This window comes from Pipra filicauda, unplaced genomic scaffold (genome assembly GCF_003945595.2).
Source record: "Pipra filicauda isolate LSUMZ 115617 unplaced genomic scaffold, ASM394559v2 scaffold60_size3304689_pilon, whole genome shotgun sequence".
NCBI lineage: Eukaryota > Metazoa > Chordata > Aves > Passeriformes > Pipridae > Pipra > Pipra filicauda.
The window spans coordinates 670,534-697,914 of NW_024104765.1; the positions used below are offsets into that span (position 1 = coordinate 670,534).

General features: G+C 42.7%; 1 protein-coding gene across 6 annotated transcripts; it reads right to left on the minus strand.

Annotated features, from left to right (window-relative positions):
• Positions 1 to 3,666: 3,666 nt before the first annotated feature.
• Positions 3,667 to 21,822, minus strand: CNR1 (cannabinoid receptor 1). 6 transcript variants are annotated; one of them, XM_027743611.2, is made up of 5 exons: positions 21,640 to 21,727; positions 20,697 to 20,734; positions 14,194 to 14,286; positions 13,694 to 13,801; positions 3,667 to 8,784 (listed from the first exon to the last, which is right to left on the minus strand). In XM_027743611.2, exons 2-5 carry the CDS (start codon positions 20,699 to 20,701, stop codon positions 7,302 to 7,304), a joined length of 1,689 nt encoding a protein of 562 aa, XP_027599412.1. In that variant the 5' UTR covers positions 20,702 to 20,734; positions 21,640 to 21,727; the 3' UTR covers positions 3,667 to 7,301. The 6 variants fall into 6 exon arrangements, with proteins under 6 accessions (XP_027599412.1, XP_027599419.1, XP_027599415.1 ...); XM_027743618.2 differs by lacking the exon at positions 20,697 to 20,734 and having other exon boundaries at positions 21,640 to 21,822; XM_027743614.2 differs by lacking the exons at positions 13,694 to 13,801; positions 14,194 to 14,286.
• Positions 21,823 to 27,381: the final 5,559 nt, after the last annotated feature.

Consider the following 27,381-nt stretch of genomic DNA (forward strand, 5'->3'; position numbering starts at 1 on the left):
ACAACTGCCAAGGAGAGAGTGAAGGGGAGGTTTGAACACGAAGCTTTCCTTCCCCTGAGACAAGCTTCCCAAGCTGTAAGGAGCTGCACCCCAGAAGGCTTTGCTCTTTAATCTCCTCCTAGGCTTGCTATGAAGTAGCAAATCCTCTCTCTTTGCCTCCTAGTCCAGATCAGTGTTTTGCAGTCCCTGGGTGCCCTGACCTTGCTGCTGCAGGCAGCTCAGGAGCATCAGTGGCTGCACGCAGAGATACAGTCCCTCCCTCTGCCAGAGCTATCAGGTTTTGCAAGGGCTATAATAAGAATGAGAAGTAAACCCCCTCAAATAAATAGGAAAAGATAAGGAGGCAGATAACTGTAATTCTCATGACTGATAGTATTACTCAATTTAGACATTAAAATTCTAGTTAAAGATTTAAACCTTGGATTTACTGAGCATGCTTGTTATTAATTTTGCCTACTCAGACTACACTGATAGCAGGTAGGTGTATAATTTTAAATGACTTTGAATTATATTGCAAGTATTGCAGAGACAATGATTATATTTTTTTTCCCAGGCAGCTGATGAAAGGCCTTACAGGATTTATTATTACCCTTCTGAAGGTTTGGGAGGAGTGTTTACTAGACGGATCCATAGCCTGTATAACTCCCCACATTCCTCTATTAAAATGATACCCCTAATCCTTGTTCCGTAACTTAGAAATGACGCATAGCAGGTCCCCACCTCTGTATCATTACAGTCTTAATTCCTTTCTTTTCAGAGTTTCAACCAGAGAAGATTATTCTTCACTCCTCTTGCTGTGGTTTCTGCTCTCAGTCAGGTCACATAAATCACCTTTTTGGAGGACAGAGGCACCGTGGGGGAGTCCCCAGAGACCCTCACAACATTACACACACAGCAGCTCCAGGAACAGCCTGGCACAAAAAAGAACCAGAGAGTTTCCAGCTCCCTTCCATTCTCCCTCTCTTCAGCTTGATGGAAAGTGGGGTATCCCTGTTGTGCTGAGCCCTGGAAGGACTTTCAGTGAGATCTATCAGGAAAAAGAAGTGATTCAGACAACAATGTCAGGGCTTGATCCATCCAGATATGGCTACGAATGGCAGAAGAGGTTTCCCTTTAATGAAATCAGTGGCTGTGACATTGCTTCACATAATACTAACAACAACAACAATATAGTAATTATTATTATTATTAAAATAAAACAAAAAATAATATAAATGAAGATACTTATTTGGGGGAAAGCTTTTGAATGTGTGTGGCCTGTTTTCAACATGCATACACATATTTGCATATCGGAGAAGGAAGAAAGCAATGTCAAAACAGCACCAGTGCAAGCAGTCAGGAAGCAACTGTCGGCAACAGTGAAAGCAGTTTTGCTCATTATGTTCTCTACCCCATCTACACACATATGGATAAATAAATTGTTTCACTCCCATGACAAGTCCATTGAGCTCCTGCCAGACTTTTGAATTCTGCATTGACCCACCAAAATTCAAAATATATTTTCTTGGAGGTAAAACCCCCCAATGAATACAGAAACTGTTATTTATTCTGTCCCATCTTTGTTTTAATGTCAGTGAAAATGCAAGTACATTGGAATATAAAATTGCACTTTCCAAATGCAAGCTCATAGTTCAAAAACCTGGGGTAAGACATCATCTCTGCTGAAGTCAATAAAAAATTCCAACGGACTTTATTGAGACAGGATTCAATAGCTTAAAATGCTTTAACATTAAACTGAGTACTGCTTGAAATACCAAAGATGATTTATTGGAAAGCAATACCAGGGCATGTCATGCCTCGTCATTAGGATTACCTTGGACTCATTATCACTTTTTCTCCTAACTGAATTTCAAAGAGCAGTATTAGATGGCTGCCCATATTAAGGAGTCCTGTTAAAGGCAATCGTGCTTCGTATATTATACTGCTATTTAAAGAAAACTCTTTATATCAACTACCTAAAAAGACAAATGCACAAAGAATGGAGGAAGACATATATTCTAAAGTGTCAAATAAAACTCCCCACCCTATGCTTTCTTAAACACAGTCAAAATTACTTTTTTCTCTTCTACTATAAACTGTTCCCTGATATGATGATTAATTTTTCAATCAAGTCAAAGCTGGACTTTCACTGAAGACAAAACTTTAAAAAAAAAAAACCCAACAAAATGAAGATGTTTTATTGATGATGTGTGTGCATGATGATATTGTAACTTCTTAAAACATCTGTCAGAAGAGTGGAAACAATAACAGATGTTAATATGAAAGGCTGAAACAACAACAGTACATTTGCCTGCACATTTCCTGAGCCGGTATAACATGGGAAAGCACTTGCTTGGAAAGCTGTCATTATTTCCTCTTGTGTTGTTTAGAATAGACTTATAAATGCAGTCAGGTGTTACCATCAGGAGGAGCTGACAGTTTGTGGCAGTATAACCCTTGTCTTCCAGTGAGCAGGGAAATACAGTGGGAATTGTTTCCTGGTTGCCTTGAAAGTGACAGCTTTTAGCAGAAATATTCAGACTTCTTAAATGTAGTATGCAGTTAAAGATTAAGAGCTAATCTTTTATTCCTAGTTGCTTTTGCATTGCCAAGACTTTCTCAATTCACCAGTGACCTAATTTTTAAAAATAAAAGTATTGTGACATATTCCTAGTTGCTTTTGCATTGCCAAGACTTTCTCAATTCACCAGTGACCTAATTTTTAAAAATAAAAGTATTGTGACATAGCTATGATCCAAAGCCTTGGCAGTGTGAGATTCATGTTTGAACTTGATGATCCTAGAGGTCTTTTCCAACCTAAATGATTCTGATTCTATGACATACTCACTTCATCCCCTAAGGATGTTTTCAGACCACAGATGTGAACAAGGAAAATTGCCCAACTAACATGAGTTTATGCCATGTGGAAAACTGATCCTCTGAATTAGGCAGGGACCTTTCTACAGCATTTAGTGGGATATTTCAACCCTTTCTTTCCGTTGTGGATGAGCAGCAGTAAGAGCACTTTAGTGCGACCCGTAGGCAGTGGCAAGGCTTAGCTTGCTCTCCCTGCACAGCCTCTGTACATCCCTGTTGGACCACTTCATCTTCCACTCCCTACACCCATAACTCTTCCCCCACTGGCACTGACCAAAACCAGACTGTCTCAAGTTCTTGAGTACATTCACAAACCCCAGTAACTAATTTAGATCATTGTTGCTGTTGGCAGCACTATTTTAGTTTGTATTCCTTTCTTCTGCTCTTTTGTGTTTTGTTTTTACAAACTATATGGGTTTCTTTTAATGTGACATCTCTGTGCAAACGTATGCATCTAAGGAAGGCAAAAGAAATTTATTGCATTTTGGCTAATACAGAGGAAAGGGGAAATTGCCTACATAATGAAACAGGAGATGCAGTTTTAACTGTGTCGTTTCTCTCTCGTCTCCATAGTGCTGAATACACAAATATAAAATATATAATCTACCTCCTCCTTCAAACATATCAACGTACAATTAAAACCCACAAAGCTTGACAACCTGTTGTCAAGTTGTTTAAGCAGTTGTTTCAGAATCTGACAGACAAACTTATAAACAAAACGTAGAGCACCAGATTGTGGAATGAGGCAGCATTATCACATGGCTTCCTCAGTTATCTCAAAATTTGAAAAACAAAAAAGCAGAGGAATACTTTTTGTCCTTGAATAAATAACAGTTTAATTACATTATAGAAATAAAATATGATATGGTAGGAATACACTGAAAATCTTACAGAAATACTATTCTGCTACTGGTAGGTAAATGGTCAAAACTACTTTTCATGACAATCTGAACAGTACTTGTGTACAAACTATTATACAGGTTGCTAATGAAAAATATTCCAACAGTTGCAAGGATGTTACCAGCTGAAACAAACATCTAATGATACAATATTCTTCTAAGAGGAAGTAATAATGTTAGATTTACAGACAATAAAGAGTTATGTTCTCCACTTCAAAACACTGGAAATAAAAAACTCAGGTAATTCTATTTCTTTACCTCATATTCTCACAAGGAAAGATTTTCCTTTCACTATGAAATAGCATCCCAAGAGACCCTGGAAACAGTTTATTCAAAGGTAGTATTTGAGATGTCACAGCAACTTCAACAATTTTCCTAGTCTACAATTACAGACTTTTTAGGCCACTGCTTGTACAGATGACTTTTTCTCACTTATTTACATACATTCAACCCAATAACAGCAGGTAAAATGCACTGCCTATCTCACAATAGACATACTAAAATTTTCATCAAAAGGCCAGTGCAAGAAGATGTGGATAGTGATTGCACAGCATTGAGGAGATTATATTATACAAATATACAATCAGACTGTTGAGAATCTAACTCTGCACGCATGTGACACAGATGGTCTTCTCGGTAGATACGTGACACTCGGAGTTAGTACACAGACGTAACTGCAACAAGGGTTGGTTGGTTGATGAGGATGGTGTGGGTGGCCATGGAACACAATATCGTTTGGCTGTGCTATCACTAAGTGAGGGTAGGCAACTGCAAAGTAGGAATACCTAAAGCTGAAGTTTAAGTACAGCTTTTCTTGGAACGGCAGCAGATTTTTCTAATGAAAGAATAGTTCTACTTAGTGTGCAACATGTAAGGAAATTGTTGCCGACTCTTAATAAATGGTTCTAAGTGAACCGATGCAGTTCCCAGAGCTTTAGAAAAACTCATTATGCAAATAAATGATGATGATAGACACTAACGTTTCACAGGATGCTATTTCTTATTATATCAGTAAGCACCAAGTTAAGTGCCAAGACAGCCCCATTGTCCCATGACTTATCATGTAAAATTTAGAACTTGAATGCACAATGAAAGTCCACAAAGTTTGCATTTAATTCACAAGAAGACAGTTTCAAAAATGGCTCTTAAAATACCATTACATTTCAAATGGGCTTTCCCCCCCTCCTCCCAGAGGACTGCTTTAGAATGGATTAGACCTAGATATAAGAAAGATCCTTCAGGAGGACTTGTACAACCTCTGGGAGTCCTCTGCAATACGCAGGTTTTGGCTGAGTGTGGTGGGCCTCTTGAGAGCGTGGTGCCCTGCCTTCTCACCCAAGTAAACTGCAGGGGGAGGTGGGTGGAGGAGGAAAGTACCCCTGCCTCTTCCAGCTGTTGCTCAGAACGTGACCTGATCTGATCTTTGAAATGTCACCACTCATCAAGCCTGAACTTGGAGCCACTTGCATCCCTGCGGAGTCACTGGCTGAAATGGGCTGGGCTGCTCTGGCCTGCACTGAGGCATTAGAAATGTCCCAGGAATGTCATGGCAGCCAGAGCCCCTGGACTGCTGCCCTCCCTCCCCCTCTACGTAAGACCAACGACGAGCGGCAGGGCAGCGTGGATTTTGTTCCACTCACCCTGTGCCAGGGAGAAAGTCACCCCTGTTGTGGCAAGTGTCAGGCCACTAGAAGGCTAAGCTGTGTTTGCAGCTATTTTGGCAGAAATCAGTCAGAAGGGTGAGGGAACAGTCCAAAAAAGCAAGGCAGCAGAGAAGAGGACCCTAGACCTTCTGACTCAGAACAGAATTACAGAATATCCATGCTTCAAAGACTATCTCGTAATATGTTCCTTGTGACAGTCTCAGGTGGCAGAAACTATCCCACCGTGGAACAGAGTCACCATCTTCCTTCAATAGCTTCTTCCTTGAAGCTGGTAGTGTCAAACCTTGTCACTGGTTTCAGCGAGACTCACCTCATTTCAAGCTATCAGATTTGACTACTGACAGCCTTAAAACAAACTATCATTTACTTCTGGCTTTCTCAGTTTTCAGGAACACCATTGACAGCCACAGCAGTTGTCAGTGCGGGCTCATTCCATGCTCTGCCTCTTTTTTCCCCTTATTCCCAAGAGCAACTGAAAGGTTGCTTTCTCTAAGACATTGATATACATCTCAGAGTGGATCGAGATGTTCTTAATATGGTACTTTCATCAGTAATCAGTTGGAAGAACTCAATTTTAGAAATAGAATTCATGTGCAAAGCGTGCAACAAGAAATACAGTTACATTTGGTTATAGTGTCCTATCTTAGTTATGCTACCATGACTCACACTGATTAGTACACTTACACACACACGCACACGCAAACACACGTACACACACAGATATTTATTTATATACACGCTCACACAATAAGAAAATGTCTAAGTCTGACAATATTTCCTCCTCTTTTAGTGAAGACGGAAGTTTGGCATCTCAGGCTCTGAATCTGCTTAAACCTGGGATACAGGAATGTGACACACTTCAAATATACATCAACTGCACAGTGATAACATGGCACTTTGAGTCTGACACATGCTGTCTTCAGTGGTCCAGCACCAGCACGTGGCTTAAAACCAGTTACCCATTAAAGGAGCCAATATCCGGGACATTTGCTTTTCAGTGTTCGTATTCACGCAACACCCAAGAGCGGGGCAATAGTCTATGCAACCATAAACATCCTTCTGCATAAATGCAGTGGTATTTAAAAGTCTGAACCAGTGCTTTCCTTTCTCATATTCCTCCTCTATTCCTATGTTGCTGTTACTCTCATATGCATGTGAAAATAAAAGGTAGTTGGGAAATAATTTTAGTAGAACACAAAGCCTCTCCTCTAAGTCCACAGAAGACCACTAAAAGTATAAAATTTCAGAGGAATTCTTCAAATACAGTAAGTGTTTTCAATGGGATTTACATATCACGTTTCACATTATTTTCACAGAAGTCTACCTTATCACTTTGTTTAATTAGACAAATATCAATAACACGTAATAAAACAGCATACAATTCACAGGACACGACACATTTTACAAAACCTCTAAAACTCAGCACTGCCGCGTTTGGAAAAAATCAGAAACTCCTATTACAGACATGAAATACACTTCACATGGAAATGAACATCATGATTACAAGGCTTTTTTTTCTTATTTGATGGTATTGGTTTAGAATGCATTATTTTTCAATTAGGTTTCACAATTTTTCTTCACACTCCAAAAGAAACCATTGCTAACCTGGTATTTTCTCTGTGCTCTTTCAGGAAACATTATTATTCAGTAAACACTTTTTGAGAAAAAACTTGTGAAAATTTAGCTTGAACACCTAATTGTAAAACCTGAAGAACTGGCTGATGGTAATGCTCTTAACACAATCATTGCTCAGCTTACAATGACAAACCAAAAAATATTACAGGAGGGTACAAACACGTTAAGCCATGGGTTTGGTTTTCTCTGTTGTTGATTTTTTTTTTTTAAACTAACTCCTTCTCTCCCAAGCTGAGAAGTTTCTGACTTACAATGCTTCAGCAGTTGTGTCTGTGGAGACAGACATGGTAACTTTGGCAATCTTAACTGTGCTCTTAATGCAGCTCTCGGCAGCCCTGTGCACGTTCCCCGCGTTGTTGGCGTGTTTGTGCTGGCAGTCAGACTCCATGCTGTTATCAAGGGGCTGTGCCGTTCCTTTGCAGGTGGGGAACATGCTGCGGAAGGCATGTCGCAAGTCCTTGCTCCTCAGAGCATAGATGATGGGATTCACTGTTGAATTCAGCAAACAGAGCATGCTACAGAAGGCAAAGACAGTCTTGATAAGCTTGTTCATTTTCCCAAAGACATCATACACCATGATGGCGAGGAGAGGGCCCCAGCATATGATTAAAACGACTAGAATAAGGACCAAGGTTTTGGCTAACCTGATGTCCATACGAGTTTGATCAGGCCTAGTGATCTGTACCTTACCATCCTCTGTTGACTGAACGATTATGCTTTTCTGTGTGCCCCGCTGAAGCATGCGAACAGCATGGCTGTGAGCCTTCCACAGTATGTACATGTAGGCATAGACAATGAACAACAAGAGGACGCTGGTGACCCCAATCCAGAACATCAGGTACGTCTCATCGATGAGAGGGAATATGTCCGAACAAACAGAATTGAGCTTTTTGCAGTTCCAGCCGAGCAGAGGAAGAACGGCTATTACAATAGCAATGGTCCACATCACACAAAATGCTACGACAGCCTTTGGTCGGGTAACAATCCTTTTGTAAGCTAGTGGCCTGTGTATAGATATGTATCGGTCTATTGCCGTGAGGAAAAGGCTACCTACGGAGGCGGTGAAGGAGGCTGTAACTCCACCCAGTTTGAACAAGAAGACGTTGGGGCTATCCTTCCGGTGGAAAACATGGAAATCCACAAAACTGTAGACAAAAATGACACTGCCCAGGAGGTCGGCCACAGCCAGGCTGCCAATGAAATGGTAGGAGGGTCTACACCGGAGACTTCGGGAGTGGAGGATGACACACAGAACGAGGAGGTTCTCTAGGACCGTGAAGGTGCCCAGGGTGAGCGACAGCACAGCGATGGCCAGCTGCTGGCTGGGGTTCAGGATCATAAAGCACTCCATATCCATAAAGTTCTCCCCGCATTGTATATTCTCCTCATTATCCTTAAGTGTGGACAGGGACTTGTTGTAAAACTCTGTGATGTTGACCTGATCTGAGGGAATAATGCTCAACAGGGGATCATCTCCTGTAGTCATTTTTTCTTGGAAAGGATCACCCCTGAAGGAGGAAAGAGGGAACTTCTGGGGGTAGTACCCCAGCTTGGATGCCATGTCGCCTTTCATGTCTTCGTACTGGATGTCGTTGGAGGCCACGTAAAGGAGATCTGTCGTGATTGTTCGGAAAGTTGTATCTGCGAGGCCATCTAGGATTGACTTCATAACCCCAGTCTTGTTGGTTTCAGAGAGACTTGGGGGACAGAAAAATGCATCGGAGGAAATCCTATATGGGGAAAAGATCAGACTTCATTAACATAAACAGGGAGACAAACTCCATGAACAATTTAGTTGAACTATGTCAAACAAAATCAACCCTTCTCTTATATTCAGTGCAAGTCTAGACTTTGCCACTGTGGGAATAAGGGTAGGTTGAACACTTAGAAAGAAATCACCTGGATTTCACCAAAACCGAATTACATTAAGAAGTGACATGAAAAACAGAGGCACAGGGAATCAAGTGTTTCACAGGAAAGCAATTCTCATTTCTCATCAAAACCTTCTGAGCTGCTCCACCAGAAAGATATTTTTCTCTAGATCTGAACTTGACTTCTGATTGCAAAGTACCTTGCAGACCAATACTCCTTGGGCTTGCTTCATTTAGATAACACCAAGTACCACTGCAGCAATAAACTGAATCATCACCTTCATTACTTTTCTTTCAAAAAGCACCAAGGGTTTTGAAAACTTGACAACAGAGAGGCAATGGAGACAGAGCCATGCACTCTAAATTTCACAGTTCACCCAATATGCCTGTATATTCACATTAGCCAGTTACAGCAATCTGAGGTCTACTAACATCCTGAATTTGCTATTGCAAATTTATTAGCAAGGAATTTAACCTACAAATATATCGCTTCATTACATTCATACACAAAGATTACTCTATTTCTTCCTTCTGCTAAGCAAACTAAGGTAACTGGGATGTATGGGCTATATGAGGGAGGCGGGTTGTTACCCAGCTCTGTCCGCAGTTTCAGGAAAGGTAACCAGCACTGCTAAGTCAGTGAGAGAATCAGTGATCTGCCCTGTATAGACCAGAAGTCTCAACCAGGGCTGTTCACACTTGTCTAGATAAACATGGAACCAAGTTTAGGGCAGAGTGCAGCTCTGGCCAAAACTCCAGGCAAAAGGGACCAGGAGCCACTGCTTCTTGTGAGAAGCATGGTAATGTAACTTGTCCTGCTGTGGACACCCTCAAAAACATTCTGTTCCCTCAGAATTGGGGGGGACCCAGCAGAAGGTCCCCAGGTAGTCAGTGGTCTGTCCTGTCATGTTCAGCCTTTGCTCATGGATAGTGCAAGGTGCAACTAACTCCTGGTTAGGGTACCCTTAGGAGAGGACCCTCACCAGCACCTGACAAGTCTTACAGCTCTTCTTATGCAGTACTCCTTTATATTACTTTGCCCATAGAAAATTCCTTGAATATGGATTGAACGTCTGCTTTAGGGTCCCCTTCCACCACCTGAGTGAATGAGAGTGGTCTGAATGTAAATAAGAGTCAGAATTACTCCTTTTGTGTGTAACAGCTATTCTGCACCTGCTACGGGACATCTAGATGATTACACCAACAACAGGAGCAAAACCAAGCTGCTTCTTGGTTTTAGAATGGAGGAAATTGTTTGTGACACTCAAGAAATCCCAGATGAAATATATAGGCTTGCACTGACTTAACCTGTTCACTTTACATGAGTGACAATAAATGGCCAGAAAGGGCACAAGAGACTATCTGCTAAAACTCAGAGTACTGATCACCTCAACTCCTAAAGAGAAGATTTGCACAGCAGGTACCACAGTTCTGTTTTCCCACGAAAACTATTGGAAAGCAGAAAAGGATTCCTCTCTACAACAATACCAACAACTTAATAGCCAATAACTTAAAAGCATAAGAAATCAGGAGCATTTCTAAAAGCAGAGATCATTTGGCTGATGATATATTTATCCTGCCTTGCTTATAGCATCTGAACACTCAAGACTTTTTCCACAGTTCTTTAAAGTTTTGCCTTTCATTAAGCAGGCCTGGACATTGATAGTTAAAGGGAATATAACTAAAGGGAACTTAGACCTTCAGAAGACACCGCAACTCCAGTGTTGCAAACAAGGACGAGTATAAACAAACCTTACTGCGATAGTCTTAACGCACAAAATATACTGGCTAAGTCAGCTTTTGCAGATATAGTTTGCTCAGCAGGTAACAATATAATTATTAGACAGACAGACAACATTAAGGAATTTAATTCTGAGGGTATGAGCAGTGAGGGAGAGAAATGTCACTGAAGCATACATTAAAAATTAACAACAATCATCTAATACATAAGGTACTTTTCCTCCAGAAGGTGCTTTACAGCTGTTCCTAGAGAATCTACACGTTGCAAAGATGACTCTGCTTAACAAATTTGCTTTGGGTGAAGTTTGGCAACTTTACACTTGGCATTATAACACCAGTTTAAAATCAGAAGTGAAGAATGAGTTATTAATTTGAAAACTACTCAAAAATATTAAATAAAACAAGTAGTTCTAAAAACATGTTAAGATGGCTGTGGTATCCTCTGTTATTCCAGCTTATTTTTGACAGAAGAAAGAAAACCATTTTAATGATTAAAGCCACAGCCCCATGTCGAGAAGATTATGTTTGAGGAAAGCTTCAAAAATTGTATGCAACTGAGCACTTCTGCTAGACAGACAAACAAATTGTTATGAGGTAGCTGGTCCCTGCTGGAGTCATGTCAAGTATAGAATCGTCAGAATTAGGTGCCGTGCCTTTGTTTGAAATACAAATGAAAAAACACAAATTCCTGTGTGTTCTTTTCAAGGTGGTAGTGAGTTATGTGACAGTATCACTATGCATCCATATGCTATGCTAACAACACAGTTAATGGGATCAGGAGAGGCAAGTCTTACTTTGAATGTCAATGATTTTTTTTTTCCTCTATATTTTTACATTGAGATTATTACAGTAATTTCTACCTTATTGTATCTGCAAAGAGAGTTTTCTTTGGGAGTACTTGGGAGTTCATTAGTGATGTAGTTCAGGCTTTGGGGGATGCTGCTGACATTAATTTTGGTTTTGTTTGCTGCTGGGAATATCATAATTGGAAATTTCTAGCTGTATGTGTGCATGCACCTATTCAAGCAGCAGTTGATTTTTATTAAAGTTGCAGTAAAACAACCATTTGCCTGATCTGGAATTGCATTTTACAGGAAATTCATTTATTTTAATTTAGATACCAGCTTATCCCAGTATAAGCTCACTACTGAAATGCACTGAACAGATCAGCGAGGTTTTCCATGGCTGTCTAGTGAAAACAAGACTGGACCTTTGGCACTGTGGTTATCAGTTCACAGTCTGAGATGCTGTACGATTTGACATAGACTGAAAAGGCAATGGCAGAAGCAGTGGTCTTGTTCCTGGTCTTTTCATTTGGTCAGGTGCACATCCCAGTAACACACATATTTTTTCTCTGAGCTTTTCTGTCCAAACCTGGCACGGCGAGCAGACACTGCGGACAAACACAGACGCTCCATGCAATGTGGCCACACTGCTCTTTGCAGTTGGCTTCAACACAACCCAAACCCATACAGCCCAGGAACACAAACCTATACTACTCAACACCCATGGTGATCTCTACATTAAATACTCCAGAAGCCCCTGTGGCCTCTCGCAGCCTCCATAGAGAACATGCATCCCCCGCACAGATCTGTCCTCTCTGGATAGGGCTGGAGTGATGGCTGTGTGCTGTGGCAAGGTCCCCTCACAGACAGGACAGCAGTGATGAAGAGCCACCCTGCCCTGCCAGATGAGGGAGAGCGTGCACTGACACCGGTACTCAAGATTTTTGACGTGTTTCCATGACTGCACGCAGCAATTCACAGCAAGTACTGAATTATGATTACAGATAAAAATTAAAGAACAGACAAAAATTTCAAGCATCTTTTATCTTGAAGACCAGACCAGAAAAGGAAAAGCTGAACATCATTTTAGACCTTTCTCGGGTCATCCAGCAACTGCTGAAGGGCACTATCAGACCAGCTGTGTGAAGCGACTGCCACTAGATGGAGTGGCTTTGACAAACTCCCAGCTTAGCTGTCTGCAGAGACCTGTATTCAACTTCCTCCAGCCCTTTTTCCCAGTTTACTTTACCGGTGATCAAATATGTGAGGTGTTAAACATCACCTGACGGTTGAAAACACAACTTTCTAAGACTTTGCCTTTGAAGTGAAAGAATTAGTGAAGAGTTGAGGGGGCAAGTCTTACTACTGCCCTCCACTGTGTGGTTACATCCTAAAAGATGCTAAGATGGTATCAGAATATACATATGCTTTAGGTAAAATAAAAAATACATAGTATATAAAAGACTGGTAACTCACCATCAAGGACAACAGGGAGAATTACACCTCCCATGGATTTCTTATTGGTCCACAAGACCAGTTCACTTGGGAACAAGAACGTGACTTCAATAAAATGCTATTACCTATCTTCTCCTGCTGTTCTGTAGGAGAGGGAGGGCTGGAAAGTTTTTATCGTTGTCTATAAAAAGGGCTGAATTTATTATTATTTTCAAACCAGGATGATTGATAGAGCAATTTTAATAGCCTGAATAGAAACAGTGAGTATTTGTGTTCTTCCTTGGAAAGTAATTATGAGCAATACAATGATGCTACTGATAACTGCAAAAATGTTGACATGGCAAGAAAAGGAATCAAAACTAGAAAGGGAAATCCACAATCAAACCTTTCTAGCTTCCATTTTAGAAAATATTTTGATCTCTGTGTCTATACAGTTGTTCTATGATAATCACAGTTAATTAAGAACAGGCTAAAGGACAAGTAGGTAGAATTGAAACAAGTTTTGAATGGACAAAAATATGTAAATGTACTCTCCTTGCATACATGTTGTAAGGTTACAAATTGTTCAGAGAAGGGTTTTATCTTCTGATAAATTTGCATAGTGCCCAGTACACTGGGACTCCTACCAAACTGGGTCCACAAAGTACCACCATAGAAGAAACAGAAATTTATACTTGTATGCAGTCAGCTGGAAAAGCGTGAGAGAAATGAGGTTTACCATGGTAACTGTTGGCCTTTAGGAATTAGAACTGTCCTATAAAATGAAAATTTATATGGCTAATAATTACCTTATCCCATATGGCGATGAACAATACTGCTTCGAGGACAGAACAAGGTTTCCAAGCCGGAGAAAGAAATGTGCAGACTGAGAAATGGCATTTCCAGACTCAGTAACACTGAGCAAGGAAAAAAACACATGTTGACAAGAATGTGAAGGCAATGTTACCCTTATCCTATTTACTGGTTTACTACTCTATCTCCAACACTGTGCTACTCCTAGGCTATAAATGGTAAAAACGCTGTCACTCCTAATTCAGGAAAACTTGCAGTCACTTCAGTCAGAATTTTCTCTATGTGAGGGATCAGGAAGGAGACAGACACTAGGAGAGGACCAAATGAGGGATGTTATCTTCTAGATACAGCAAGGCACTATCAGCTATGGGGTAAACTAGGGCATGCAAGTACTGAACCAAATTTTGTTCTTATGTAACATGATCGTATCTCTGGCAAGTTGAACCTTAATTAGCAAGAAGCCACAGCTACACAGTTATTATGTTAATTAACATACCGTTTGCACACTAGCAGAATAAGGGCTGGACTGTTCCAATTTGTAGGCAAACAGCCCCTACGTGACACCCCCCAGCATCCAGCAGCCGACAATCTGAACAACAAAAACAAAAGAAGGGGGAAAACAGGGCGTTAGTCAGTGGTGGACAATTGTTTTGAAAAGAAATAACACTATTTCCTCCCTCCCAAGTTTTGTTGGTGAGATGTGTGTACCAGTTTTAGCACAGGTGACTTGCATGTACAGAGAAAGGGAGACTGTGCCTTACCTCCCAAACAGCCAGGGCACAAACGTGTGTCTAAGATTAGAGAGATTCAAAAGCAAGGCTGAAGTCCTGCTCCATTTGGTGCAGCCAAAGGACCCAAATTTTGCTCTCCTGAAAGGCAGGTCAGTGTGCTGGCAGCCACTACATGCTGCTGCCCACCTCTAAACTGCTCAAATTGTTCCATGATGGATCAAGAGTTAAACATCCAGAAATAAAGGCACCAGGAGGGAGGGTGCACATCTGGAAAGTGAAAGGCTTAGCTTGAAGCCCTTTCTCTGAACTAAGCAACTCAAGGATGTGTCTCCTGCATCCCACCCAGGCGCAGGGGAGGAAGAGTGGGGACAGCTGCCCCATCTGCCTGTGAAAAATGGCCAAAACTCTTGAAGTCAGTCAAAAGCCCTCAGCTTATAAAATACAACCCTTTACACACACACTGCCTACCAAGGCTGGAGACAAGACAAAGTACTGAAATCACAAACTAGCAAGGGGACCATCAGGCTCACATTAATGGGAAACTACAGCTACCTGCTCTGCCCAGCTTTTGGGAGAAAGAAGGGAAGGCTAAGATGTCTATCTTAAAATGTGGGATTTTAATATCTGTCACAGTTTATATATCTTGATTTCATCTAAAGATAAAACTTTGGAAGAGAATAAAGTGGCTTGCTAAAGTATGTAAGACTCAGATCAAAGGAAACAATTGAGCAATCATGAAGCAATTGTGACCTGGTTGTTTGCTTAAAATCAGCTCCAGTTTAGGGACTGGAGTCCCAATAAATGACTTTCCCTTCTCCTTTCCAAATACAGCAGAATGAACAGGTAATACAAAAAGTTTGATACAATGCTATGGTATTCACATTTTAAAGAAAATGGAAGAGAACTCATTAAGCTGGTCAATTTTGAACTCTCAAACTTTTTCACAAAAGGGTTTATCTTGGATTTCAATATTCCAACAGAAATTGTATAATTTCCAGCCTCTTCTCTAGCCATTCCCTAATGCCAAAAGGTGCATGCACTTACTACTGCTGAGCAGAATCGACATAAATGTTAAACAGGGACAGAGAAGTCCAGCCAGGTGCAAAAGAGATGGGAGCTGAACATTCATTCTCCTGAAAGTACCCAGAAGAAATGGCAGTTTAGAACACAATGTGTAGTTTAAGGGAGAGAAGTAATTTGAAACAACAGAGCAGGACATAAAAGACCCAGGGTCCCCTGGATGCTAAATGCTAAAGGTCTTCAGAAGAACGTAGTGTCTAGAGGATGAAACTGGGGGGAAAACACATTTATTAGGAAGCAAAAAAAATGGAGAGAGAGAACCACTCCAAGAAAACAGCTTCCATGTAATGGCCAGAGCAGAAGAGAGAAGGTCAAGAATTTGTTGCAGCAGAAAATATTAGTGAACTTTATTAAAAGAGTAAGGATTAGAGAGAGAAAGATAGCAAAAACATCAGGCTCCAGGGAGAATGCTCATAAACTGCACAGAGTGTATGTCTGCTTTTTCATCCTCCTGCAACAAACTGGCTGTAACAAATTTTAATTAAAGACTTCATGAGTTAGCAAGGAGATGCTAAGAGCAAAGGTAATATGGGTTAAGTTTTTGGTGTGATGAGGATTGGTAGGAGAGAGGAAAGACAACTATTGTCTCCATACTGGAAATAAGACATCTCCAGGTGAGACAGAAGCAAAGTGGGGAAAGGTAAGAGAGGAAGACCCAAGTGGAAGAACCCCCTGTGAGGCAGAGATGCAGAGAAAGAGAAGAGTTGCCTTTGTGATCACCTGGAGGAAAGCAGATCGGGTGAAGGAGAAAACTCACGAGAGAAACTCTCCCTCCTCTTCTGAGCTATGCAAACTTCAGACACCTCTGTAAGATGAAGGATATAGCTAGTGGGATTTTTCAGATCTCACCATAAAGAAAGAACAGATGCACTGCTCTGCAGGCAGTGACTTGCTCTTTTGAAAGTCCATTTCTGATCTGTACTCAAGCAACGAAGGAAGACGCAAAGGACTCTGAGAAGCCATCTTTGGTAAGGTCAGAAAAAAGGACAGCACTGTACGCACGGACAGTGGGGAACAAGCTGAGGACTCTCAGGAGAGATCAGTTGAGCAAATTTGGCCAGGGATATTAATTAAAATCAAACTGCTTAAGGAAAATGAAGTACAGGATATGGACCTCAGAGGTGAAAAGGAGAAGAGTGCTCAAATGGAGCCACTGAGTGACCCATACAGCAGACAAACACACCAGAAGTGAAAAGGAGGTTTACACGCAATGACAAAAAGTTAGTGCATGGAAGGTCAGCAATACATTGCAAGCAACATCCCTTCTACCTCAGCCTTCAAGAGCCTACTTCTCCAAAAAATTATTATTAGGCCATCAATACTGGCAATGCTCAGAAGCTAGGTTAGAAAGGCTTTTTGCAAATGAGATGTCCCACACCATCAGCATTAGTGAAGGACAAAAATATGCACTCCAATTAAAAAATGTAATGCATTCTTTCATTTCTGGAGCTGCCTGGCCTTTCATAAGATTTAAATAAGCTCAGATAACTGTCTTCATAGTTACATTCAAAATATAATGATATTAAAATATACTGCCTTCACACACACAAACAACTTGTGAAATTATTTGCCAGCATATTAAGCCACTACACCAGATTGTTTGGCAGTGGTGTATGTCTTCGAAATATGCAGATGCTTTTCTTTTTTTAAAAAAATGAGAGAGCGAGAGAAGAGGAGAAGTGAGAAAGAATTACAATAGAATCTGATATCCAAGTAGCCAGAATAATAAATTGTAGAGAGAATCCAACCAATATTACATCAGATTTGGAGAAATAGTTAAAATATACTGAGAGATCACAGAATATTCTGAGTTGGGAGGGACACACAAAGATCATCAGGTCCAACTTTTTAAGTGAGTGGCCCATACAGAGATCAAACCCGCAATCTTGGCATTATTAGCACCAGGTTCTGACCAACGGAGCTAATCTCAGGGTCGCAGTTATGACTTTTTATTTGTATGTGTGTATATATAAATATATATTTCTATGCATAAATTTACAAACAGGAATACAGAAAGAAAAAAAGTCCACACGCCTAGAGGAAGAAACACTGCAGTACTGTTTGTCATGCATAAACTCAAATTTCAAGTGCTAGAGGACAAGCAGACAAGCTAGAACTTTAGATACAAAAGATATGAGCAAGATGAATATCCTTTTGAATTCCCTTATACACAGCCTTCCTGGGGAAAAGCAGGAATCTAAAACTGGTATATCTATCACTGAGTTATTTGCAGGTATATATACATATGCCATATGCCATCTACTTTTCCAGGCACATGTATGGTCTGGACTTCAGTATTACATTCCTTAAAACAGAGGTACAACTGACTAAAAACAATGATTTTTGAGAGCATGTTTCACACATTCAGCACAACAGGAAGGTGGGAGACCCACAAGTCCCTAAACACAAACTTTGAAATGTTTCCTAAAGTGCAGAAAGATAGAAACTACTCCAGTGAGGGCTGAAAGGAAACTGACAGTACAGAACTGTTCCTGCTCAGGACTCTATAGTGAGTTAACAGGTCTTTCTTATGAATATACAATTGCCATAAAACAGTTAACACAGGATGAGGTACTATTTGATGCCATCTAGCCTCAACCTACACAAATAACACAACATCTGAATTGTATAAAACATCCAGTTTCACTAAACAGTCCAATCACAGTATAACGAGTAACCATTGTACTAACATACCCAGTAGTGAAATATATATTTTGTCAGTAATTTGGATGTTGCTAGCTTGATCAATAAAGGATGTTCCCCCTGAAGAGAGGCAGAACCAGGCTTGGGGTATGCATCACCATAATGCCCCTGCATGAGGCACAAATGGCAGAATAAAATGTGCTCCAACCTTATGTTGCAAACCCAATCATTTTTCATGAGCAACAACAGCACCTTCGGGAAAAAGGAAAAAAAAAACATTCTCTCTAACGAGAAATTGATTTATAAGTCATTACAACCATTTCAAAAGGACAGGTCATAGCTGGTTTCTGCGATCATTAACAAAGCCACGCACTTTCAAAGGGCCTCAGTTCTGGGGGGGAAATTCTTATCCCACCAAGAGCAATGGGATGTGCACTTTTGGTAGCAGTACAGTGTCATTCTAGAAATGGAGACATAAAGAGCAGTACTGAGAAGACAGTTACCACATTTTTAATTTCGCATTAATAACAAATGCTCTCGCTGTCTATTCTGGCACATTTGCAAGCTTGCTTTTAGGTACAAGGGGCTGGTGTTCATTTCCACTATAGATAAGAAAACAAGAGCAGCCTTGTTATGATTAAAAGGGTCTATTTCCCTCTGCCTTCTGTCTTCTGTGTCCATCTGCACAGCTGCTTTGAACTTGGCCAAATCCCAGTGTTAGGGTCGCCCACAGGACATGTTTTAAATCATCATCAGACTTGTGAATTTGCTGCTAGAGAAAAATCTCCAAATTCTCACCTAAATGGTTGATGAGTGGTTTTGTAGAACATCCATTATTTTACATAGCCTAAACTATTGGGGAAATTGCACAAAAAAAAATTGCAGAAAAACAATTTACTGTTTCATGAGAAGACTCAGATAAAGACAATATAGACATCTGGAAAGAAATGAAGAGCAATCATTGTAGAGAAAAATGAATTCTGTGGATGCCTAGGTAGATGACTGCATGACTAGAGAGGTCACAAAGTCTGCATCTGAGAAAGAAGTTACAGTAATTTCTCTCTAAAGGTGCAGAACTAGAGAAACTAGGTGAGTGGAAGACAGTGCACGAGACCTGCAGAACCATGAATGGCAATATATTTGTAAAAGTCTTGGGCAACACTAAATTAACAAACGGGTTTGAATTCTCTGTTGCCTCTTAATGTCCTCACCTACCTCTATTCAACAGAACTGAAAACCATGCCACCTCTCCCTCTCTAGCGCGTAACACTTTCAGCACCAAAATTCCCAGTGGGATGACAGTCTGCAAGCATTTTGAGGCTGCCACATTAAAGACTGATAGTCAGAAATGGCTTAAAAAAGAAAGAAAGAAAAAGTTATTTCTTTCTAAACTTCCACTGCCCAATCAGAAACTTGTCAAGAGGGGAAGGGAAAGAAAGGTTTGTATTGGCTAAGAACTGCCATTCCCTAAATAGAGCATGAAAGCCTTTAATGGGGTCTTCTATGAAGCTGAGCTAACATCATTCACCAAAGAACAACAGCCAGGATCAAAGGCGTCCACCAGCCTCACAATACTGCAACCTGCTTCCACCTCCACCTTGAGTTTTATAGGTATTTTGATTTGATAGAATGGTTGGCAAGCTAAATCCACAGCAAATAAGTCAGTTTCCTTACCTAGCCAACACTTTTTTTCCCCCTCCTGGCAACGGACGCCTGGCTCAGTCAAACAATTATTGCTTTTATCAATTTTGCTTTAAAATGGTTTTATTCAAATGGTTCTGCTTCTTATTCCAAAGACCAACAGAAAATAAAGCAAAGCTGTTACTGGTTGCTACAAAACTAATTTTAACCTCAAGCAAATCAGGAATTACACATTCATATTCTGAACTGTTTAAAAATGTTACATTCATTTCTTTTACAACTGATTTAATAAACTCTAAGCCTGCATAATAAATATTCCTATTACAGTCACAGAGGTTTTTTTCCTTTCTTGGGAAGGGAAAACCCATGCTGGTGGCTGATATGAGGTGTAATGAGAAAAGAATTAAGCACACCCAAGTAATTTTTGCAATGTTGCACATTTTGTTATTACATATCATACTCAGCATCACTCTGATTCTTTGAGTGATCCTGGTATGTGTTAACAGCAGTGCCACCCCTAGCAGAGAATGCTATATTCCTTTAAGAAAGGGTGAACAATAACAATGAAAACAAGATGATACATCTAGGGGGAAAAAAAAAAGAAACATTACTACACCTTTAACAGGTTAAAAAAGCCACACTATGTGGTTTTTTAAAAACTTGTAGATACTCAAGGAGTATTTTGCTATCTGGCTCTATGTTATAGATGCCCCTTTATATTCTGAAAGAAAAAAACATGTGCCAAAACTGTTAATCTCATCATTTGCTGCCACACGGAAAATAACACTGATGATAATTTTAGATAAAGAAGGAAAACTACGGACTTCATCTTCTGACACCATTTTACTTAATCAAACTGCAATCACAGTAATTAGCTCTCTCCTACCAAAGGCTTGGTACATACCTCATCCAGGGGTGTTCTCAATGGAGATTTGCAGACGCCTTTGAGACAAAAAGATGCCCATTTAAAATAAGCCCATCTGGCTCAAAATTATTTCTCAACAGCTGAAGATTTCACATGACAAACGCTGCGTGAAGTTTAAAAGGCTCACTGTTTTTCGGCTCTCTCCCCACCATAGCTCCGAATTTCAGACAAAAACCAACCAACCAACCAACCAAAAAACCCTACCGGGATATTCTGAGGATGCTGGACTCCTAAGTGACATCTTTTAAGAGAACATCATTGCGCACAAAATTACGAACCGCCTTTTATTTCGGTTACAGCGTCAAAGGTAGAGTTTAGGGAGGAAAAGTGCACGTGAAAGACGGGCTGAATACCACCCGCTGCAAATCACCAGTGGGTCAGGATGAGAGGAGAAACCTCCGATGTCAGATAAGGTCCTGTGGGAGCCCGGGAGGCTGCCGGCTCCGCGCACAGAAGAATAGACGCGTGTTAACCATAACGCCACCAGCCTCCCGCACCCTCGCCCGCTGAAGGGCTCCCCTCGGCCGCCGGGTCTCCCCTCCTTCGGCCGGGCTCGCGAAACCAAACCCCGCTCCTCGGACCACCAGCTTTTCCCGGGTGGTCCCGGGGCACCCTCCAACTGGTCCCAGCAGCCCGAGGCGGCGGCGCAGGGCCGTGCCTGGGGTAGGGGCGAAACCCGCGCTCTGCCCTGCCCCCGCCGCAGCGGAGGTCGCGATCGCCGCGGGACTCAGCGGCAGATCCCGGGGAGGGATGCTCCGCAGGCAGCTCTCTCCCCTCCGCCCGCTCCGCCGTCGGGGCAGGCGGTGTCATCCCCGTCCTACCCACGCCGTCAACAAACTTTGAGGGGGACAACGGGTCCCTGGCCCCAGACCGCGGGGCACTCGCGGGTCCTTCCCGCTCCCCCTCCGCGCGCCGTCCTTACCCTCCGCACGGCACCGGCCGCGTCCCCCGCCCGCTCCGGCCGCGCCGACCCCAGGCAGGGAGCGTGAGCGCCGCCCCGCCCGGCCACCCCAGCACTGGGGAGCGCCGAGGAGGCGGTGCCGGTGAGGGGAAGGAGGAGGTGGGAGACTTCTCCCCCCGGCTGCCTCCCTTTCTTCCCTTCCCTCCCCTCGGCGCCTCCTTTCCGACCACCGTCGCCCTCGCTCGCCCGGATCAGGCGGCACGCCGGGCTCCGCCACCCTGCCGCCGCCGCCGCCGCTCCATGTGCCGCCCGCCCCCTCCTCCTCCGCCGCCTCCGCCCGCCGCCGCCTCGGCGCGGGGAGGCAGCGCGGGAGCCGCCGGGCGCCCGGCGCGGCTCCGACACACGCCGCTGCTGCGTCCCCCGCTTTCCGCCCCGCTCCGGTCCCATTTATGAAGCCCGGCGCCCATCACGTGTCAGTGTGTGCCTTTTGTCCCGGCCCTGGCAGCGCCGGGGCGGACGGGCGGCGGCGGCCAAACTTCTCCCGAGGGCAGGGACACGGGGACACCCAGGGACACCGCGGGGGCGGGCGGCGCAGAGCGGGCCCCGGCCACACCGTCCGTGTCGGGACGTGCCCCGCGGCCCCGGCCGGCCGTGGGCGATGACCGGCCGTGAGCCCCGTCCTGCTGGCGCTCCGCCGCGGCGCCCCCACCGCTGGCCGCGGGTAACGGGGCCGGGGGAGGCGGCGCGCCGGGCCCCGGACCAATGTGGAAGGCAGCGCCTCCTCCGGCCCGCGGGGGCGGACAGCACTCCCTCCCCGAGGGGGCCCGGCCCGGCCGCCCGCCGGCGTGGCCTGGGAGAGCCGGGCCGGCCCCGCGCTTGCCGCGGGGTTGGCGCACCCAGGGGATGGGTGGGCTGGCGGCCGTGGCTGTCCGCGTGGGGCGTCCCTGCTCCGTCCCAGTTTTTTCCTGTGAAACACTAGAGTTCTGCCATCGTTTATTTCCCTTTTCCTCACTATCCTTGTGTCCCGCCTTGGGTGTTCTGGGACTCATGCGACAGCCGTCATGGCAACCCTCAGAAGTGCTGAGGGGCGAGATACCTCCAAAGGCGAACGGGGAATGGGCACAACCGGCAAGCTGAGCTTTATTCAACAGCCAGTTCCTAAAGAGCGCAATATCCAGCTGGCTTTGCTCCGTGTGCTTTTGCCTCTGCAGTGTCATAAATATGTATTTGTCTTCACACGAATTAATACAGAAAGATGATAAATATTTATCATTTGACATAGTGTCTAAAGACGTTAACTGGTCCATCCACCCATGGAGAAGAATATGCCATATTCCTTATTTCTCAGGAAAAAAAAAAAAAGGACTCAGGTCTTCCTGAGTGAGGGTTAAAGATTTTGGGTGGCTATATTTTTTAAGGGTGTCCAACTCGAGATGTCCCTGCCATCTGACATTGACTCTTCCTCTTGAAGGCTTCTCAAGCTGGGCCCCCAAGGTCTGAGGCAACCAAAATCTCAGGGCTCCATCCACTGAAGTGCATCTACTGAGGAGTACAGCCTCATTCTCACAATCCAGTGTTTTCCCTGCATTGAATCCCACAGCGAGTCTGCAAGATCATAATTACTGCCTATAATTTTTCCACCACTGGCTCTTTCTGATGGTAATCGTTAAATTAACAAGAAAGGAGATAATTTCAATTGGCACACCCTGTGAGAAAAGTGGAGGGGGAAAAAAGGCTAACTCATTTGTGCCCAGCTTGAGTTTCTGGTATTAGTCAGTCCGTCTGTTTGGTCATTCAGAAGTGGTGTGTAAAAAGAACTTTATTTAAGACTGCATTAAATCGGATCAGATTTCTCTTTGACTGTTCATTTCAGAAAGTACTGACCTCTCCTTCTCAGAGGACTACAACTTCTTTTTTTAATTCTTTGAAAGAGTTGGATACTTTTGCTTTTAATGTGAACCTACCAAGTTAAACATGTCTTCCACAGTCGTGGAGGGACACATCCCCTCTGCAAAGACAAGTCACATCAAGTGGGCATCGCCAGACTAAAATCAGCCCTCAGAGAGAATATAAGGGCATGTGTTACTGCTCATCCCACCTCCACATTTGTGGCTTCTTAATGATCCCCATGCTTAACTGGAAGTTACTTCAGTCTCAGCATAATCCTTCTTTCCATCACTTCTAAACTTGTATGGTAGAAAGGGAAATTGTAGGGTTGAACATGTCACCATGCCCACACACTGAGGGTTTTTTCCCCCCTAAAATCCCCTACAGTTGCTACTGCCAGTTCAGAGTACAGTTATAACACTTCCACAGGAGACATGACGTATGGGTAGCCAGAGGTGATTCAAGCACTGGGTTCTCAACCTTCTTCACTGTGGGGCATCCTGTGAACCCTCCCGCCTTGCCCACCTCAGCCCCTCTTCCAGGATCCTGCTTGCAATTTAGCAATTTGGCAAAGGAAAGCTTGTTGCAATCCTGTGACACCTGTTCCTAGCAGAGTTGGTTGGAAAACCTCTGAAAGAACAGCTTTCCACTGGAAAATGCGACCCTGTAAAAATAAAAATGCTTTTCAAACTTGTGTCAGTTGCACTGGAAATGTAATTTAAAAAAGAGTAAGTGGTGAAGGATGTTCCAACAGTGTGGGAACATCTCGCTGTGACATTTCCAAGCTAAACATTTCAATTTCTTCCTTCAAAATGCGTTTTGGTTTCAAAATATTTCCTTTTATATTATATATTACAAAATAATACAAAAATTTGAAAAGCTGTCACTTATTACCATCAATTTGAAATTAAGGTTCTCCACAACTTTCTCAAGGTAAAGCATTCTTCTATTCTGATTTGGAGCAAAACTTTAAATTGCAAACACCTAGTGAAACTAGAATATCTGAATTTTGCTGGGCTCTCAACCATATGATGGAATTCCAGAACACATCACGGCTGCCTTTTTAAAGTGCATAATTACAAATGCTTGAAATAGTAGAGGGCTACTTGCAGTCTTGTCTTGCACTTTAAGCCTTGCTGACAGTCGAGAGAAAACCATTCTTTAACAAAGGTGAGGTCTGTAGTAAAAGATGCGGATAGACATCAACCCTGAGAGCAGAACTTCACCCTTTTTTTTGGTTGCTCCCAGTTAATATATTTCAAAGCAATGCGTCTGTCAGGTTTCTGCTGACCACCCCGAGTACTATTGTCTCCCAGTTTGAACTGGGATAAAGTCAGTTTTGTTCCTCTTAGTTGGTACACTGCTGTGTTTTGGATTTAATCTGAGAATCGTGTTAATAGCACACTAATGTTTTAGTTGTTGCTAAGCAGTGTTTACTCAGAAGTCAAGGACTTTTCAGCTTCTCACACCTCCCCACCAGTAAGTAGACTGGGAGGCACAAGAAGATGGGAGGAGGCACAGCCAGGACAGCTGACCAGAACTGGACAAAGGGATCCTGTGTGGCAAAATGCTCAGTTTGCAAACTGGGGTGAAAGCTGCCTGGGGTCCCTGCTCAGGGACTGGCTGGGCATCAGGTGGTGAGCAATTGCACTGTGTATCACTTGTTTTGTATACTCATATTATTATTACTACTACTATTACTATTGTTATGCATCACTTGTTTCGTATATTTTAATTTCCTCCCCTTCCTTTTCTGTCCCATTAAATTCTCTTTATCTCAACCCATGAATTTTGCTTTCCTCCCCCCTCCTCCAGTTCTCTTCCCCATCCCTATGGGGGCAGAGAGTGAGTGAGCAGCTGTGTGGTGCTTAGTTGCTGGCTAGGGTTAAACCACAACATACAGCAACTGGGATTTCCTTCAGTTCTTATTTCAGGAAGAAGAGACAAGGGGGTAACAGATGAGATAATCTGGCTGATCCTATACTCTTTCTAAATCACAAATTCTTGCCTTCTCAGTCAGATTGTATCCCAAGTACTTTTATTTTATATTTTTATGAAAAATTACCTTTACCACTTTATGAATGTTGTTTTTCATCCATTAAGCATTTTATTTATCTATTTAGGTTGATCAGAGGTGCCTAATGAGTGACCTTGATGATTTACCTAGCAAAAATCTGTACAATAATTAGGTTTTGCTTTGGTTATCTCAGAAAGATCATTTGCTTTCTAGTTTTACAGACCCTGGAGCACCATGGCTGCTTTCAGGATTTCTCCATCACTTCTTTTCAAGAGTGTTTCCTGCTGCTGCCTCATATAGACTTAGAGGTTTTGCTCACTTTTGTCCCTTCATCCATAGGTAGGGCCAACTATCAAACAAGATGTAAATGATGCACTTGGAAGTACACTGTCTTCTAACACTTATCCAGTGTCTGGCCCACAGGCAACTGGATTTTCACAAAGTTTATGTGTCAGTTTCTTGAATAATTTTCAAATGAAAGACAAGATTTGGTCTTATGTCCAGTTCCTAATTTAGAAGACTGTCTGCTTGTCCCAAGAGCTCGTCTTTATCTGTCCAGTTTAGGAGACTTTACTGCCAGGATAGCAATGAGCACCATGGGTGCACACAAACCCTTCCACCATTTCACAGGCATACAGCGTCTGGAGAAAGTTGAGGAGGGTCTCCACCATAAGTATAGTTCTGCCTCTGTGTGCCTTGAGGGCCATGATAGAAATTCTTTTGGACCAGGAGAACAAAGGATTGAAAAAACAAGACCTTAAAGCTTGATCGTTTCCTGTGGTAGCCTTCTCTTCCTAAACCACAGAGCCTGAGGACCTAAAATGTTCAGGCGCTGCTGCAGCACAGACAAGTACTCTTAAGGCAACAAGGTTTTTTAGCTTTTCTACATTTTCTCTGCAAGCTGTCAAACAAGCAAGATCAGGTTGGGACCCATGAAATCCTGATTCTGCTCCTTACTTGTTATGTGATGTTGGCCCCCTTTTTTCAGTACTGTTGAACATCTGCACTTTTTACTGAGTTCAGGAAGAGCACCATGAGCTCAGACCCTTGGGATGTACTGCTGTTTGTCTTTCTGTGCTAGTGCTTCCCCACTGTAAAATGAGGATGATAATACCTTCTTTCTTCCATCACTCTCAGGCTTTTCTGTTTAAACTATAAGGTCATCAAAGCGAGAGCTGTCTTTCTAGTGGTTTGTGAGCACCTATCACAACAAAGTCATAATCCTGTCTGTGACCTGCAGGCACTAACACATTGCAAATAATAACAATAAAAATCCAGTCAGAAGTGTCATTGTCCAGGACTAGCTTTAGTGCCACCAAGCAAATTAAAAAATCATTTCAGGGAATGACAGAACCCATGAAAGTGAGTGGGTTACCCAGGGCCTTTGCTAATTATCCAGCTCCATGTTTAGTCAAATGTTGGTCTTTTCTGAAAGGGTTGAGCTGCCAGGGGACAGTCACTGTTTGTGTCACTAATGAGACATAGCAGTGTCCCTGCCACACATTTCAGCCTGTTGCTCAGGTAGTACAGTAGTCCTGCTCCTTCCTCAGGTCTGACCTTGTCTCTTTGTCTCTGCCAGCTGCTGAGACTGGGAGATGTGCTGTCGGGTTTTGTAAAGCAGATGTCTGCCAGCTAGGAATAGGCCAAGACCACCACCTTATCTCACACAGAAAAATGAACAGCTCTCATACAGTAATGACTTTGTGTCACTATTGCCCTGAACCAAATTAAAACCAGTGATGCAGGCATTCAAGTCTCTCTATCCCATTATTAACTATCCCCTGAAGCTATCCAGCTCCCCAAATATTATTCTTTTCAGCTTTTTGCTTTGTCCTTTTAAATTAGAGTTGAGCAACGAT